Consider the following 18611-nt stretch of genomic DNA (forward strand, 5'->3'; position numbering starts at 1 on the left):
ATATCATCCATTGTAAAAGTGGATGCAACGTGTTTATTGTTTTATAAATCATCATACTCTTAAATGCTATAACCACAAATAAGGTAAAACTGTTCTTATGAATATTTATGAGATGAAACAACATATTATAAGGTTTTTTATAATGCATTATGCATTCATTGTAATTATTAAGGATACCCTCATTATGTATTATAAATATAGGCTTCATAACATTTTTTTTACCAAAAGCTCCTTTCAAATGTCATATAAATAATAACTTTACAGTAATGCAATAATGGGATGCAAAGAAATATCCAATTGTTAATAATTTCAGTCAGGTCACTGAAGAAGCACATCAGTCAACAGACAAACACTAATGTCATTTCAAGTTAAATATATATTTTAATAGATGTTAGGAAACAATTATGCCCTCAGAAAAATGCCATGTAACCGGTTTGACAGCTTTACAGTTAATGTAGAGCATGGAGATTGTGGATCTGAAATGCATGACCTGATAAAATACACTTTACATTGCCATGTAATAAGTGAGATGATTTACCGCCGACCTCTGCTTTGTGTTAAAGGGGGGGTGAAATGCTATTTCATGCATACTGAGTTTTTTACACTGTTAAAGAGTTAGGGTTAGGGACAAAGTCTAAAAGTAAAAAAAATGAAGTTGTACGTTTGAAGGAGTATTTTTGTTCCCAAAATACTCCTTCCGGTTTGTCACAAGTTTCGGAAAGTTTTTTTCGAGTATGGCTCTGTGTGACGTTAGATGGAACGGAATTTCCTTATATGGGTCCTGAGGCACTTCTGCCGGAAGAGTGCGCGCTCCCGTATAGCAGAGCACTGAGAGCACAACAGACTTCACTGATCAGAGTGATTCACTGATCAGAGCATCAACGGAGTTGTGCAAGTGTTTGTGTTTGTTCCCCTGCATTTCGAAGATGCTTGTTTTACAAACAAGGCCCAGTTTTTACGATGGATTTGCGTATCGTTTATTTCTTAAGGATGATGCAATCCCAGCGAAAAAGGGTCACGATCGTGTGTTGGAACTGCAGGCGGTGAGTAAAACTGCTTAAAATATCTCTGCCTCCTTGTTAGAGCGTCCGCCTCCCCTTCCGGAGATCCGGGTTCGAGCCCCGCTCGGAGCGAGTCGTTGCTGCTGCTGCTCTCCTTCAGTTCCAGCCTCGGGATCTGATTCTGGATCAAAAATAAATGGCTGAATCTGACTGTAAGCCATGGTTTGTTTTGGATGATGGTTTTTCCCTCACGATAATGTCACAGCTTCCAAACGCTCTCAACGCAAAAGCCTACTGGCGCTCGTGATTCTTTAGCTCCGCCCACACGTCACGCCTCCAGCCGGTTGTGTTTTTCCGGGAAAAATCGGTACAGACTATCTTTCTCTTATGAATATAATTAAACTAAAGACTTTTTGGAGTTATGAAGGATGCAGTACTACTCTATAGGTACTCAAGATTAAGAGGATATTAAGTGAAAACGAGCATTTCACCCCCCCCCCCCCCCCCCCCCCTTAAGGTCGTGAACTCTGTTGTAAAACATGGTTTATGGGAGCTCATAACAGTATACTGATCAATTATTTTGATCCATCTGATCCCCTTGCTGTTCTTGTTGAAATTTTCTAACGTCTGAAAGAAAAGCCAAGCTCTAATACATTGAGATCTTCCAGACAGCTCCAATAGCATCCAGCTGCAGCCCCGCAGACTCACCTCCGGTTAGACACCACTGGCTGGCACCAGTGGATAGACAGCCTACGTCATTTCCATTTTCTCCGTCATTTCCGTTTAGCCGCTAATTTTCGTTCTCACCGCTGGATGGACAGCAGTTTTAGTTCTCACCTCTGGATGGACAGAATATTTATTTTATATTTTCACCTCTGGATGGACAGTATATTTATTTTATATTTTCACCTATGGATAGACAGCATATTTAGTTCTCACCTCTGGATGGACAGTATATTTATTTTATATTTTCACCTCTGGATAGACAGCATATTTAGTTCTCACCTCTGGATGGACAGTATATTTATTTTATATTTTCACCTCTGGATGGACAGTATATTTATTTTATATTTTCACCTCTGGATAGACAGCATATTTAGTTCTCACCTCTGGATGGACAGTATATTTATTTTATATTTTCACCTATGGATAGACAGCATATTTAGTTCTCACCTCTGGATGGACAGAATATTTATTTTATATTTTCACCTCTGGATGGACAGTATATTTATTTTATATTTTCACCTCTGGATGGACAGTATATTTATTTTATATTTTCACCTCTGGATAGACAGCATATTTAGTTCTCACCTCTGGATGGACAGTATATTTATTTTATATTTTCACCTATGGATGGACAGTATATTTATTTTATATTTTCACCTCTAGATAGACAGCATATTTATTTTATATTTTCACCTCTAGATAGACAGCATATTTATTTTATATTTTCACCTCTGGATAGACAGCATATTTAGTTCTCACCTCTGGATGGACAGTATATTTATTTTATATTTTCACCTATGGATAGACAGCATATTTAGTTCTCACCTCTGGATGGACAGTATATTTATTTTATATTTTCACCTATGGATGGACAGTATATTTATTTTATATTTTCACCTCTAGATAGACAGCATATTTATTTTATATTTTCACCTCTAGATAGACAGCATATTTATTTTATATTTCACCTCTGGATAGACAGCATATTTAGTTCTCACCTCTGGATGGACAGTATATTTATTTTATATTTTCACCTCTGGATGGACAGCATATTTATTTTATATTTTCACCTCTGGATAGACAGCATATTTATTTTATATTTTCACCTATGGATAGACAGCATATTTATTTTATATTTTCACCTATGGATAGACAGCATATTTATTTTCTGTTTTCACCAGTGGATAGACAGCATATCTATTTTATATTTTCACCTATGGATAGACAGCATATTTATTTTATATTTTCACCTATGGATAGACAGCATATTTATTTTCTGTTTTCACCAGTGGATAGACAGTATTCTTTGCAGCCTTAATTGCATACGTCTTTTCCGTATTGTCATTTTACTTTTATGACTTAAAATATATAATATAAAAGCTGTGTGCAAATTGAAATATGATATTTATCATATCTCTTTACATAAAACAATTCTCAATAATATACTTAATATTATAACATCAATAATTCATGCAAACTGCATTCACAAGAACCACCTTGAAAATATATATTGTTCAGATCATATCACTATTTTTTGTGACCTAAATTCAGCCTAGATCAATGGACTATAACGTTTTGTCAATACAACAGACTTGTACATGTTAATTGAATACAGTTTTTTGCCTTGCCCATTTGGATATTCAATTCTTTTATTTTTTTTTTTTTTTTTGTAAATGTAACCACTTCTGTTTTGAAAATATACGTAGATTCACATGATCAGACAATTTACCAAACAATCCAGATCAAATTAACACTTCATGGTTTTGCAATATTTATTGAAAATTACACAATCTAATTAGTAAAACTTGTCAAATCTGACCATCAGAACGAAGATGCCACAGTCAGGCCCTATTTCAAGAGAAAATAAAACATGAACAGTTCCAAATAGACTATTGCACACTGTGCACACCACACCTCATTCCTGCCCCCTAAAACTGGCAGTCTGGGCAATGCTCAGGAAATTCAGGGTCTGTATAAAACCCTCGCAGGTCTCCACATCTTCCGTTTCCACAGTACCCCACCCAGTCTTTGAAAAAACATCTGCAATTTCTGCATTGTACAATTTTAAAAGGGACAGACATGTCTCTTACAGCCTGGGGCAGTTTTTTGACATTCACCACACCTAAAGCAAGAACAGATGTACAATATGATTAGAACACGTGCATAGGGAAAAGTACTACTCCAACAAAAAACAAAAAAACATAGCTAGCTAGCAAACTCTCGTGTGCATAGACAACCTAGCATTTTAGACTATTCTCTACCAAGACTGTTCTATGAGATCTCGTTACCTGGGTTACAATCTTCACACATCCAAGTAAAAAAAAAAACGTATTTACAATATTAAATCATACCTCTCAAAGAACGATTTAATTGGAAAATCTATGGTAGCAACCTAACGTTAGCTCTAGAATTGAGGCACACCAGAGTTTAGTACCTTGAAAACCAGAAATGACGTCTGCTGTCCATCCACTGGTGTCCAGCCACTGGTGTCTAGCAAGAAGTGAGTCTGCGGGGCTGCAGCTGGATGACTCTCGACAGCTCTGAGATCCAGGTGCTTGATTGCGTTCGCTTCAGCTTAACTGCAGCAGTACATGCGCAGTTGCGCACGTCATTAAGAGCAGTGTCGTCTCCGATTCCTTGCGGTATTTCAACCCGCATCTTGATACCACAAATTCCTTGTTTGGCTCCAGCCACCCCAGTCGCCCCATTTTGTGCCTTCACCCAGCAAAGGAGACCCTGAACTGCATTTGAACCTGGAAGAAATTTGCATGTGACCGGTTGAGATTTTTTTATTATTTTTTATATATATATATATTTTTTTTACGAACAATCAGTTAAAAAAAGATTTGGTGATATAATAAAGCATAAAATGAGCGGTGTTGGGCAGTAACTAATTACTAGTAACTAGCTACAGTAATAAAATAATTTTTGCAGTAATTAGTAGTGTGACTAATTACTAATAAGATTTCAGTAATAATATTACAGGTTCCATTCATAAAACAGCTTGTTACTCAGTTACTTTTGATTCCTCAACTATGCGAAAACTAACATATTTTGTGGGGAAGATACACAGTTACAACTTCTGTGGGCTGTGTAGGAAAGGTAATGTAACTAATAGTTTATAACTAATTACTTTTGCCAGAAAGTAAAAAGTAATGTAATAATATTACTTTTAAAAGGAGTAATACATTAGATTTTGGGGATAACAAGTCCAACACTGATAATTACATTTTTACAATTGCAATTTCTACAATTAAATGCATTTTTGACCAAATCAGGTTAAAGGATTTTCAGCATAGCACAAAAGCTGATGCTCACTGGATGTTGTTTGCGGCCGTGTCGTCACCGTTTCCTTGAGGCTTTTCAACTCTCAGCTGAAAAGCAGTCAAGAATCCAGAAGGACACCATTTGATATCTCTCCAAACACCCCGGCTGAAGAAAAAACAAAAAAACAACAAAAAAAAAACATTATTTTTAAGAAAATTCATTTATTTAGTATTCCTGATACAACATCATTACACATTTGGATGTCTCCTTTATTTGGCCCTTATCCCTATCTGTTTCAGGTCTTGAGAGTCTATGCTAAAGAGCTGACGAGCTGAATCATGTGTGTTCAGCAGTCACAAAACTTGAGCATGTGCAGTTTCCTTAAAAATACCTGAAATTTAATTACTAACAGCAACTCCAGAGTACATTTATTCTAAGGGTTTGGAACCTCTTTTAACCTTTTAGCTGTAATTAAGTCAGTCCTTAGCTAAAGCCTGCAGCGTACATTCCCATTGGACACATTTCCTTGTGACCCCATGACCCCCATACCCTTCCATTCGACACAGTCAGCTCCGATTTGTAATGTCTGTTGGTGCTCCGCTCAGGACGTCTCACTCCAGACTGAGCATTTACCTGCAGCCCAGTAATGACTAGCAGTGAAAACACCATGGAGATAAAGTGACGCATTGCTGCAGCACTGGCCTGGTCGATTCAAATACTGATGAAATGAATTAATTGATCAAGAAGATACAGAAAGCTTCTGGAAAATGGATTATTTTTATACAACACAGATTAAAACAACATACAGGCTGTGTTGGACATCCAATCAAAGTAGTCAGAGGTCAAACATAACCCCATATGGATATTAAGAAATATAACTACAGTTAAGATGTGTGTATGAACAAATGTGTGTGTGCTTGGTTGCTGTTATCATACATGTGTACCAGTGTGGCCGAGATCTAGTTCTTGTTTTGTCAAAGTGGGACCATGATGTGCACACAATGAAAGGAAGTTACACAAGTGACAGTAAGTCAAAAGTGAAGCTTAAGAAATAAGAAAAAATAATATATATAATGTACATTTAATTAGAGGAAGAAATAAGAAAGTTAACAGTCTTCTAAACTCATATGATGCTTTGCATGAATAAATAAATATTTGCAGAGCAAACTCAAAATCAGTGTTTATTCATATTTTTAGTCCTGCCAGTGATCAAAATAGTGCAAAACTAAATGACTGAATGGACTCAGATATTAAAGTCAATGATCTGCATTTAAACACACTTTAGACAAACACTGACTGCTCAGATCAAACCCTGTTCGTTGAAACAGATTTGCTTGATAGCGTATATGCATTTTTTTAATCTAATGCAAGGTTTTAAAAGAAAAATAGATTGCCTAAAGCAAAAATCCGGCCTTTACGCAAAATAAAAGTTTATGCAAGGGAAAGATTTCATGGATGTTATAGTTTTGTTATGGAACCATAAATCCAAACCTTTATTTTGTAAGTGTGTGTGTGATATAAATATACCCCCAGAAAGGTAATTGAGTTTATAGTTAACAGGGGTGACAGTATTACACTTAAATTCAATGTAATGTTTCTGTAGAGTTCACTGTTCATTCAGAGGAAATGCATGAACTGATAAGACATTACTTTGAATGCAGTGTCAGTCGCTGTAATCAAACATCTGATCAGAACAACTTGATGATGTAACAGAAACTATGGACTCTCTCTTTTCTAGCACTTCAAATACAGTTGCTCCTTTACGCTTAAGGAAGGTTAAGGAAAACAGTTTGACACCATGGTATAATGAGCATACTCGCACCCTAAAGAGAGCAGCCCGAAAAATGGAGCGCAGCTGGAGGAAAACAAAACTAGAGGTATTTCGTATTGCTTGGCGGGAGAGTAGCATATCCTACAGAAAAACATTAAAAACTGCTAGATCTGATTACTTTTCTTTTTTTTTAGAAGAAAACAAACATAACCCCAGGTATTTATTCAATACAGTGGCTAAATTAACGAAAAATAAAGCCTCAACAAGTGTTGACATTTCCCAACACCACAACAGTAATGACTTTATGAAATACTTTACTTCTAAAATCGATACTATTAGAGATAAAATTGCAACCAATGAGCCGTCAGCTACATTATCACATCAGACAGTGCACTATAGACCCCCTGAGGAACAGTTCCACTCATTCTCTACTATAGGAGAGGAAGAATTGTATAAACTTGTTAAATCATCTAAACCAACAACATGTATGTTAGACCCTATACCATCTAAGCTCCTAAAAGAGGTGCTTCCAGAAGTCATAGGTCCTCTTCTGACTATTATTAATTCCTCATTGTCATTGGGATATGTCCACAAAACCTTCAAACTGGCCGTTATTAAGCCTCTCATAAAAAAAACACAACTTGACCCCAAAGAACTTGTTAATTATAGACCAATCCCGAATCTTCCTTTTCTGTCCAAGATACTAGAAAAGGTGGTATCCTCACAATTATATTCCTTCTTTAAAAAATGGTATATGTGAGAATTTCCAGTCAGGATTTAGACCGTATCATAGTACTGAGACTGCTCTCCTTAGAGTTACAAATGATCTGCTCTTATCATCTGATCGTGGGTGTATCTCTCTGTTAGTTTTATTGGATCTTAGTGCTGCGTTTGACACAATTGACCACAACATTCTTTTGCATAGACTTGAACACTTTGTTGGCATCAGTGGAAGTTCATTAGCATGGTTTAAATCATACTTTTATGACCACCATCAGTTCGTAGCAGTGAATGAAGATGTATCATATCGATCACAAGTGCAGTATGGACTACCTCAAGGCTCAGTACTAGGGCCGCTACTCTTCACGCTTTATATGTTACCCTTGGGAGATATCATCAGGAAACATGGTGTTAGCTTTCACTGTTATGCTGATGATACTCAGCTCTATATTTCCTCGCAGCCCGGTGAAACACACCAATTTGAAAAACTAATGGAATGCATAGTCGAAATAAAAAATTGGATGACGAGTAATTTCTTACTGTTAAATTCAGAAAAAACAGAGGTGTTAATTATAGGGCCTAAAAACTCTGCTTGTAATAACCTAGAACACTGTCTAAGACTTGATGGTTGCTCTGTCAATTCTTCGTCATCAGTTAGGAACCTAGGTGTGCTACTTGATCGCAATCTTTCCTTAGAAAGCCACGTTTCTAGCATTTGTAAAACTGCATTTTTCCATCTCAAAAATATATCTAAATTACGGCCTATGCTCTCAGTGTCAAATGCAGAAATGTTAATCCATGCATTTATGACTTCAAGGTTAGACAATTGTAATGCTTTATTGGGTGGTTGTTCTGCACGCTTAGTAAACAAACTACAGCTAGTCCAAAATGCAGCAGCAAGAGTTCTTACTAGAACCAGGAAGTATGACCATATTAGCCCAGTCCTGTCATCGCTGCACTTGCTCCCTATCAAACATTGTATAGATTTTAAAATATTGCTTATTACTTATAAACCCCTGAATGGTTTAGCACCTCAGTACTTGAATGAGCTCCTTTTACATTATTCTCCTCTACGTCTGCTACGTTCTCAAAACTCAGGCAATTTGATAATACCTAGAATATCAAAATCAACTGCAGGCGGGAGATCCTCTCCTATTTGGCGCCTAAACTCTGGAATAACCTACCTAACATTGTTCGGGAGGCAGACACACTCTTGCAGTTTAAATCTAGATTAAAGACCCATCTCTTTAACCTGTCATACACATAACATACTTATATGCTTTTAATATCCAAATCCGTTAAAGGATTTTTAGGCTGCATTAATTAGGTAAACCGGAACCAGAAACACTTCACATAACACCCTATGTACCTACTACATCATTAGAAGAATGGCATCTACGCTAATATTTGTCTGTTTCTCTCTTGTTCCGAGGTCACAGTGGCCACCAGATCCAGTCTGTATCCAGATCAGAGGGTCACTGCAGCCCGGATCCAGTACGTATCCAGACCAGATGGTGGATCAGCACCTAGAAAGGACCTCTACTGCCCAGAAAGACAGCGGAGACCAGGACAACTAGAGCCCCAGATACAGATCCCCTGTAAAGACCTTGTCTCAGAGGACCACCAGGACAAGACCACAGGAAACAGATGATTCTTCTGCACAATCTGACTTTGCTGCAGCCTGGAATTGAACTACTGGTTTCGTCTGGTGAGAGGAGAACTGGCCCCCCAACTGAGCCTGGTTTCTCCCAAGGTTTTTTTCTCCATTCTGTCACCGATGGAGTTTCGGTTCCTTGCCGCTGTCACCTCTGGCTTGCTTAGTTGGGTTCACTTCATCTACAGCGATATCATTGACTTGATTGCAAATAAATGCACAGACACTATTTAACTGAACAGAGATGACATCACTGAATTCAATGATGAACTGCCTTAATAACTATCATTTTGCATTATTGAGACACTGTTTTCCAAATGAATGTTGTTCAGTGCTTTGACGCAATGTATTTTGTTTAAAGCACTATATAAATAAAGGTGATTGATTGATTGATTGACACAGCACTGGACCAAATTTGCTAATACACGTCATGTGCGAGTAAACTGTTCTCTCATTGGTCAAAGTTCCACGGTTTATTTTCCGGGATTCCACTAGCTGTCACAGCTGTTATCCATCAGGATGCAACGAGAACAGCTTTGCAAGCTTATTGTTGTTGTTGTTTTTGTTATTATTTTTTTATTTTGAGATGGAGTCTAGGATTGATCAGGAAAACATTTGTAAAATGCACTTACTATGAATAAGAGCAATAAGACGGCATTATAAAATGAAAAAAAAATTGCATTAATTTGAATGGTGAAGATGTGCTCATCCAAAGACATTCACAGGTTCAATTTAAGTTGTTAGCAAAACAACAAAGCTAATGCTTTTCACAGAACTTACGTAATTGGCCAACATACATAGCCTGGTTCGTCGGTCCATTTGGACTGGATTGCTTTCCCACTCCAGAGATTGTTTTCAACTGAGCTGAGACCACCTCTTTCAGGCGATCTCAGACCAATTGTTCTGGCGTGGACGCACTCTAAAAAGCTGGAAAACCAGGTTTCAGCCTATGACACTGCTGTATTATTATAGATTTGAAACTCCTGGTCTCATACCCCACACCTGCTCTTATCTACTCTCTACATAGCCATCAACACCTCCAGCAAACCCGTCTCCCCCACTCCTGCACATCAGATCAGTGAAGATAATGTGGATAAAGGTAAAGAAAAGGTAGAAAACCTGTGCTGACCAGCTTTCCTCCATCTTTTCACAGATCTTCAATAGATCACTGGAGTGCGGAGTCTCTTCCTGCTTTAAACATTCCACCATCATCCCTATCCCACAGGAACTCAAAATTACAGGACTTGATTACAGACCTGCTACCCTAACATCTGTGGTCATTAAGTAATTTGAAAGACTGGTGTTGGCTTACCTGAAGGACATGATTGGACCCCCTGCAGTTTGCTTACCAAGCAAACAGGTCCATGGATGATGCAGTCAATATGGGACTGCATTCCATCCTGCAACGTCTGGACAATCTTTCATAGCAGTAAATGACAAGATATCATATCATTCAGAAGCATAAAACTATGCTCTCAATGTCAACTGCAGAAATGTTAATTCATGCGTTTATGAACTCAAGGTTAGATTAATGTAATGCTTTATTAGGTGCTTGCTCTGCGTGCTTAAAATAAACAAACTCCAGTTAGTCCAAAATGCAGCAGCTAGAGTTCTTACTAGAATCAGTGAGCTCATATTGCATTATAGTCCTTCACATCCGTTGCAATATCAAAACTCTAGCCATTTTATTTTACCTAGAATATCAAAATCAACTGCAGGCGGAAGATTATTGTCACGTGGAGGGTTAGGATGAACTCAAGCACAGACAGGATACACAACACACAGGGTTTATTATAGGGAAAAAGGGGGAAACAAAACCCACGAGGGGGAAAACAACGACTAGGGCAAGGACAGATAATTTAACAAGACTAGGAAGACACGATAAACAAAAGACTCTTCACACAGGAACTCTACAATCACAGGCTAGACAACGTCTCTTCAATGTGTAACAATGAGTAACAAAGTAGCAATGAACCGCCCAGGACAGTGAATTCAAGGAGATAGAAATAGGGAGACTAATCATAACAAAACAGGTGACACAGGTAAAGTAATAATGACAAAACTAGGATAACAGGGGGGCGGGGCAAGGAAACGAGACAACACAAAACACGGGCCTGTCATGATCCGGCCTCAAGACTAGAGGAAAATCAAGGACAAGAGGGCAGAATCATGACAATTATTTTCCTATTTAGAACCCGAACTCTGAAGAAGTGAAGTGAAGTGACATTCAGCCAAGTATGGTGACCCATACTCAGAATTTGTGCTCTGCATTTAACCCATCCAAAATGCACACACACAGAGCAGTGAACACACACACACCCGGAGCAGTGGGCAGCCATTTATGCTGCGGCGCCTGGGGAGCAGTAGGGGGTTCGATGCCTTGCTCAAGGGCACCTAAGTCGTGGTATTGAAGGTGGAGAGAGAGCTGTTCATGCACTACCCCCACCCACAATTCCGTCCGGCCCGAGACTAGAACTCACAACCCTTCGATTGGGAGTCCAACCCTCTAACCATTAGGCCACGACCGGAACCATCTACATAGCCATTTTCGGGAGGCAGGCACACTCTGTCAGTTTAAATCTAGATAAAAGACCCTTCTCTTTAACCTGGCATACACATAATACACTATAGCATTTCAATAATTCAAATCTGTTAAAGGATTGTTATGCTGCATTAATTAGGTAAACCAGAGCTGGGAACACTTCCCATAACACCCAATGTACTCACTACATTATAAGAAAAATGGCCTCTATGCTAATACTACTGTCTCATTTTTATTCCGAGGTCACTGTAGCCATACGGATCCAGTCTGTACAGATCAGATGGTTGTTCAGCATCTCACTTTACTGTCCTGAATGTCAGCAGAGACCATGACAACAAGATGCACTCCCCAGCGAAAGCCTCATCACCTAAACATCCAGCGGCACAAGACCTTGGGAACCAGACAAGTCCTCTGCACCTGTGTTGCAGGCTGGAATTAAACCACACCATGATGGTGTCATCTAGGCAGGGGAAAACTGGCCGACTGAGCCTGGTTTCTCCCAAGGTTTTTTTTTTTCCATTCTGTCATTGATGGAGTTTTGGTTCCTTGCCACTGTCAGATGATGGAACCCCCTTGTTCTCCCCCCACTCACCATAATGAACAGCACTGTGGCTGCAGTAGTCATTCAGGTTCTTTAGCACTACCATCTCTCAGGACTTGAAGTGGGACATTCACATTTACTCCATTGTCAAAAAGGCAAGCTCACGTCCTCTTTGAACTGTTACTGTCTGGCAGCACTACAGAGCACTGAGCACCAAACCAGCCAGAAATAGGAAAAGATTCTTCCCTCCTCTACCTCATGAACAGCTAAGTGGTCTCCCCACTGTGCGATAAATTGTGCAGTACACAATTATCTATATTTATCATACATGTTATTTATTTAATACATCATACACCTATCCATGTTTCCTTTCATAATTTGTAGCACATCTGTACATACAACATACTATCTATTGTCTTTTGTTTCTTTATATTGTTATTTTAATATTGTTTTTACATATTTTGTTGTCTGTGTCGTCACTTTTCATCCTGTGCACTGGAAGCTTCTGTCACCAAGACAAATTCATTGTGTCTGTAAGCACATTTGGCAATAAAGCTCTTTTCTGATTCTGAAGATAATGTATTCAAAACGTGACCTCATGTGAAAATGTATCTATTTTACGAGGTATGGATTTCATATGAATGTGTATGATTTGAATCACATCTGATTTTATTTATTTATTTTTTTAAGTAAGGTCCACCCCTAAACACAACTATAAGCTCATCATAGAAAAACATACAAATTAGATAGTAAAATAGACTGTGTTGTTTCGGTTTCAGGAAAGACTGTTTTCAGGTACAGTTTGTCACAAAGACTATGAGGGACGGATGTACATTTTGTTATACACTCTTAAAGGGATAGCACGGTGATAAACCTTTAACTTTTATAAGAAAAATAAGAAAACTCCATTCCAAGTCATAGTGCTCATAAGACTTTATTACACAAACATAAATCCAGCACATTCATTGCTGTATTAATAATTCTCAGGTTTCTCGTCAATCAAGAGCTTATCTCTAGAGCCCTCATAGTTGAACCAAACATGATAGCTGGTGTAATAACCATTGTTGAACATGTAGAGTTTCTGATCAGTGGGGTTGTAGTCCAAATAAACATAAGAGTCCTGGAACTTCTCAAAGGGAATACTAACATAGCTTTCCTGTTCAGTGCGAGTGTCAAAGGTGTAAAAGATCTCCTCAGTTTTAGTGTCTACCGACCTTGTGGCATACAGAACCCCACATATCATGAAAGTGTTTCCTACAGATGGTTTAAAAATACTGGTCTGCCAAACCTCCTCTACTTCAAATGACACTTCATTGATCTTCCCTAAAACCAGTTTACCCTTCGATCCGTCCGTGGCGTAGGTTACCCACAGGCCGGACTCATCGGCTGCAAAGTCCAGGTTCTGGTTGGCTGAGTAATGATATGAGAATTGGGCACTGGCCGTAGGAATCACCTTGTACTCAAGTTTTACACTAGTCATGTTGAGCTTTCCCATAGCAAAAGGGCTTCTGAACTGATAGTACAGGGTGTTTTCCCGCACAATGTAGTTGTTTCCAGTGCCTCGCCAATCATATCTATTTTGGACATAAAGCTCATGTGTCTTATAGCCCTGTCTCATGATCAGTTTGTAGTAGTCAGAGTACTGTGTGATTCTGCTGACCAGAGTGTCAGTAGAGCCGGAGTACCAGTACATGTTTTCAGAACCAGGCAGGGGATTTGAGTCTTTGCCCCATCCTCCATACTTATGACCTGCACTCAGATCTGCATTCAGCTGGCTGATGATGGGTTTGCTGATTCTTTTTATTCCACCATGATTGCAGATGCCTTGTAAAACAAGTAAATAAGTTTATTATTATAGATGATTGAAAACAGAGTTGGAAATTCAGTATCTTGATGGAGAAAGACTTACCAATGTTGGGGTTAAAGATTTCATTATGGCGTCTCTCGCACTCTTCTAGTTTCTGCTGAAGAATGATATATTCTCGACGTGTCACAAGAACTTGGTCCTTGTCATAGGTGATCTCCAGCTGAGTCAGTACAGCAATCATAACACTGATCTGTTCTCATCAAAATGAAATTGAATCACAATATTAGTCTAAGGTCAAAGGTACAACATCATCCTGAACAGTTCTTCACAGATTCAACACACATGGTTATTTGTCCAAATCACTTCAAGTCTTTGGGTTAATGTGGCACAACTACGAAAACATGCAAACTCAACACAGTGATTTTGTAAGGCATGTTCCTGGATCAACACAGTAAATTTGTAAGCATAATTTGACATTGTAAACTTAGCCCTGAAATACGATTGGTTTTTTGGAATGTTGTTACAGGTTCACCAAAGATGTTAATCCAGGAAAATACTGTTGTTGCTGTACTGAAATCATATATTCCCAACAAAGAAAGGCTGAACTGTGAACCCGCTTTAATTGTTGGCTGTACAAAGCCTCACCTCTATGTTTGTAAGAGTTTAAACGTTGGAACCCTTCCAGAATAGTTTAGGCTGGCTAGTGTTGATCTAGTACTAGTGTACAGTAGGAGTTCAGTGTGTTTTAAATGTTTGTCTAGTTTGAACTTGCTGCTTTCTAGCAACTGCTGTCTTCACTGAAGCTTCGTGGTCAAACAATTCAATTAAAATCAATATTTAGTGTCTGATTAATTACTTATATGGCAAGTAGCTATGTAATATGGGGGTAATGTCCATTCAGCCAATTGTTATCACAGAATAACCCCTGAATGTACTGTGCCTGTTGTCAGGGATTTTGAAAAGAATCCTACCTGGTCTCATGCATTAATGTACCCTGGGGGCATTTTTTTGTGAGACGCGAAATACATACCAATGACTACATATCACAGCACTTTGTAAAAGAAATGAACACTAGAGGAAGTAAAACTCTAATACCTATTATTCCTTTTCACACAAATTTTCAGTTTCAATTAATAAAGCATCATTTTTGCACAATTAAATGAAGAATATCACGTTATGACTTAAAACTGATGCTTTTGAACATTCACATCACACATTTCCATTTTCACATCTATGGGTTTTCATAGATGGTAGGTTTGTTTGGTAGCCCATGAATAATGGAGATGTACTTGAGAAACTTTGTAACCACAGATTGACAAAACGGTTCAAATCTACATATAAAGAAGTCAAAATGCCATGGTTGCATAAACAAATGCGTTTTGTAGTGCATATTTCCAACACAATAAAGCATTAACTTCTAGCTACAGTCCCCGGATTTTGAATTCTGAATTGCCACAAAATGTACCTGAAGCAACATAATAAAAACACAGCAATATGTAACTATATCAACATAATAGAAATGTGCCAGGGTTCACGTACTGAACCTGTGTTTTAATGCCACTCAGTGGACATTTCTCTTTGAAACTGTGGCTAAACGTGCAGTGAGGTACGTTAAAACGGTGTTGCACAAGTACACAGAGGTACATATTTTTATTAGACCAGGTAAAAAGAATCACCATCATTTGTACAAGAATCACCTTCACCTGTACAAGATTTTATGTACAACTAACACCTAAGCTGCTATTTATGCTGATTGAGCAGAGATTTCACCTGTTTGCGTATGGATATGAGCACAGCAGAGGTGGTTTGTATAGACGCCTGCAGCTCCACAATTAGAGCCTCCACCTGCTTGATCTTGATTTTCACCTCCTCTATGTGGAGCTCACTGTAGGAGTCGGGGTCATCCTCCATCTGCTCGATTAGCACTGTCAGGTTCATTATTTTTGCTACATAGACCTTTAGTTTAACCTCATAAATCTCCACCTGCACAAGATCAGTTAAAGAACAATTAGCTTCTGCACGTTTCCCTTCAGTTTAGTCTCATGAGTTCTAAAGGTAGTACCACACCTTGCTAATCTCCATCTCCAGTTTGTAGTTGATCTCAACTGATGTGCTCTCCAGCGAGATGAGCTCTCTGATTGGAAATGTGCTGTTGGGAAGGAAAGCCTCACAGATACATTCTCCACCGGAGGCACTGCCCTCAGCCCAGGGACTCAGTGCCTACAGAAGACAAGTGAAAGCCATCAAGTCTTTCTCCTCTTCTGCATCAGCAAGATGAGTTTACATTCATGCATTTGGCAGACAGTTTTACCTTAATACATATACACAGCTTTTAAGGAGTTCACTGTATTAGTTAATGCATTTGCTGGGAATTATACCCATGACCACCAAACCCTTTCAGGAGCAAGATTGGACACCCCTGCCCTACTGTTTGAGCTAGAGGCACACTACTAATAAATTAAATGATTATTGGGGTTTTATCTGTGGAAAACCTGTAGAATGTTGTATGTCTTTATATCTTCTCACCTGGTCTACTGTAACTGCCTATACATCTCTCAGTGCCACCGGTCCTTCCTTCAACTCCTTCAGACTAAGTAAAGTTATTACACTAGTTATGTTTTCCTCCACTGGCTTCCAGTACATAATTTAATTTAAGGTGCTACACTTTAGAATAATGGTCTGTTGTTAACAAGTAACTATGCAGGAATAAATAGGTAGTACTACATTAACACTTAACTTAATACAATTAACTAATAGAGAAGCCAGATTAACTAAGCAGTAAGTAGTAACAAATTTAGGACAAAGGTAGTTCCTTATTGGATATTTGATAATTACTAAAAATATCCTAATTAAGAACTATTTGTGAACTATAACCAGTTAATAAAGAATAACCAATTAATTACTAATCACAACAGTAATGTCATAAAAGTGAACAACTGGGTTCTTCATGGAAACTTATTTATGAATTTGATATCCCCCAAATAATTCGGCTTCATTTTAAAATTGTGACTACTACTCTTACCAAAGCATGGATGTTCTCTGTTTAGTTTCAAACTTAAACATAAAATATATAAAAAATATGAATAATTAAGAAGTGACACTGACTAGCTCATGATTGAATTAGTTCACACGTATGATCTCTCCTTCATGTCAGTTCAATATGTATCCCACTCCATACGACCTACTGGTAAAATATCACTAGTACTTCACACAAATGTAGGACTGTACAGTATGTGTCAGACATAAAATGTTAAATTACTTATTAATTTACTTGTTAGTAATAACATAATGGCCCAGATCACTAGTAGTTCCGTAGTAGCACTTTAGCTTTAAAGTGAAAAATACATTAGCCCCTCACTAATTGCTCAAGCATTACCTTGTCAGCCTGCAGGAACCACTAATTATCTGGACCATTATTTTAAAGTGAAAAACACATTAACAACTCAGTAATTACTAAGTAATTTTATAAGTTTTTTAACACATTTTATATCTTTCACATACATTTGTGTGAGGCACTAGTGATATTTTACCAGACACCATAATCTGGAATATGCATTTTGGTGCTTAACACAGTATAAATGCAGTCGATGCCTTCTTTAAGAATGTGAATTGTTTTTGTCATATAACATCATTGTTTATTATCCTACAGTTTTGTTTGAAATAAACAGAGAACATCCATCCTTTGGTAAGACTAGAAGTCACAGTTTCTTCATATTTGGGGGATATCATATTCATAAATTAGTTTCCACCAATAACCCAATTGTTCACTTTTAAGAGGTTACTGTTGTAATTAGTAATTGGTTATTTTTTATTAACTGGTTATAGTTATCAAGCATTTCTAAGTGAGGATATATATATTTTTTGTTGTTGTAAATATCAAATATTTAATAAAGAACTACCTTTGTCCTAACTTCGCTAGTATTTACTGCTTTGTAAGTCTTACTTCTCTATTAGTTAATATTAAGTGTTAATTTAGTATATCTATTACTTCCTGCATAGTTACTTGTTAAAAATAGACCATTATTCTAAAGTGTTACCGAATGTTGTATGCCTTTATATCTTCTCACCTGGTCTACTGTAACTGTCTATACATCTCTCAGTGCCACCTGTCCTTCCTGCAACTCCTTCAGACTAAGTAAATTTATTACACTAGTTATGTTTTTCTCCACTGGCTTCCAGTACATAATTTAATTTAAGGTGCTACTCTTTGTTCATGATGCTTCCTGATAACTGTACAGCTCTTTTTTTAGTTTCTGCTGCTTTTAAACAGATCAAAGAGGAAAAACTTGTACTGAACTTACCCCTTCGACAACAGCAGACCTGAAGAGGACAAAATAAAGAAATGTGGCAATCATCGTGCATTAGTTAGTTGTGTTATAGGAATGGAGCTCTCTGGCTTTTAAAGACCATCATATTTTATGATGTTATCAGCATATGGACCTTTCACAGCATTATTCTCTGACAAATGATGATGTTAATTTGCTTATGTCCTTTACACAACGCCTCTAATAATATTTAATTTGTGGATTTAAGGCAGTGGTCAGATTATGCTGAAATGTAGACTGTAAAAACAAAACAGGTG

General features: G+C 37.8%; 2 protein-coding genes and 1 pseudogene across 2 annotated transcripts in view; all 3 read right to left on the reverse strand.

Moving 5' to 3' along the window:
* LOC127933509 (vitelline membrane outer layer protein 1) overlaps positions 1 to 5755 on the reverse strand; it is a 38663-nt gene extending 32908 nt beyond the window's left edge. Inside the window, exon 1 of the mRNA XM_052530545.1 lies at positions 5628 to 5755. Coding sequence (XP_052386505.1) covers positions 5628 to 5681 — 54 coding nt within the window. The 5' untranslated portion in view covers positions 5682 to 5755. The remainder of the gene's footprint in view (positions 1 to 5627) is intronic.
* On the reverse strand, positions 4218 to 5621 carry LOC127933496 (vitelline membrane outer layer protein 1-like; annotated as a pseudogene).
* Positions 5756 to 13137: 7382 nt separating the features above from the next.
* On the reverse strand, positions 13138 to 18418 carry olfm4.1 (olfactomedin 4, tandem duplicate 1). Its single transcript, XM_052530582.1, has 5 exons — positions 18331 to 18418; positions 16097 to 16249; positions 15800 to 16012; positions 14132 to 14279; positions 13138 to 14046 (listed from the first exon to the last, which is right to left on the reverse strand). The coding sequence occupies exons 1-5, from the start codon at positions 18382 to 18384 to the stop codon at positions 13196 to 13198; spliced, it is 1419 nt and encodes a 472-aa protein (XP_052386542.1). The 5' UTR covers positions 18385 to 18418; the 3' UTR covers positions 13138 to 13195.
* Between the last annotated feature and the right edge of the window lie 193 nt (positions 18419 to 18611).

The sequence above is a fragment of the Carassius gibelio genome, chromosome A17 (assembly GCF_023724105.1).
Source record: "Carassius gibelio isolate Cgi1373 ecotype wild population from Czech Republic chromosome A17, carGib1.2-hapl.c, whole genome shotgun sequence".
Classification (NCBI taxonomy): Eukaryota; Metazoa; Chordata; class Actinopteri; order Cypriniformes; family Cyprinidae; genus Carassius; species Carassius gibelio.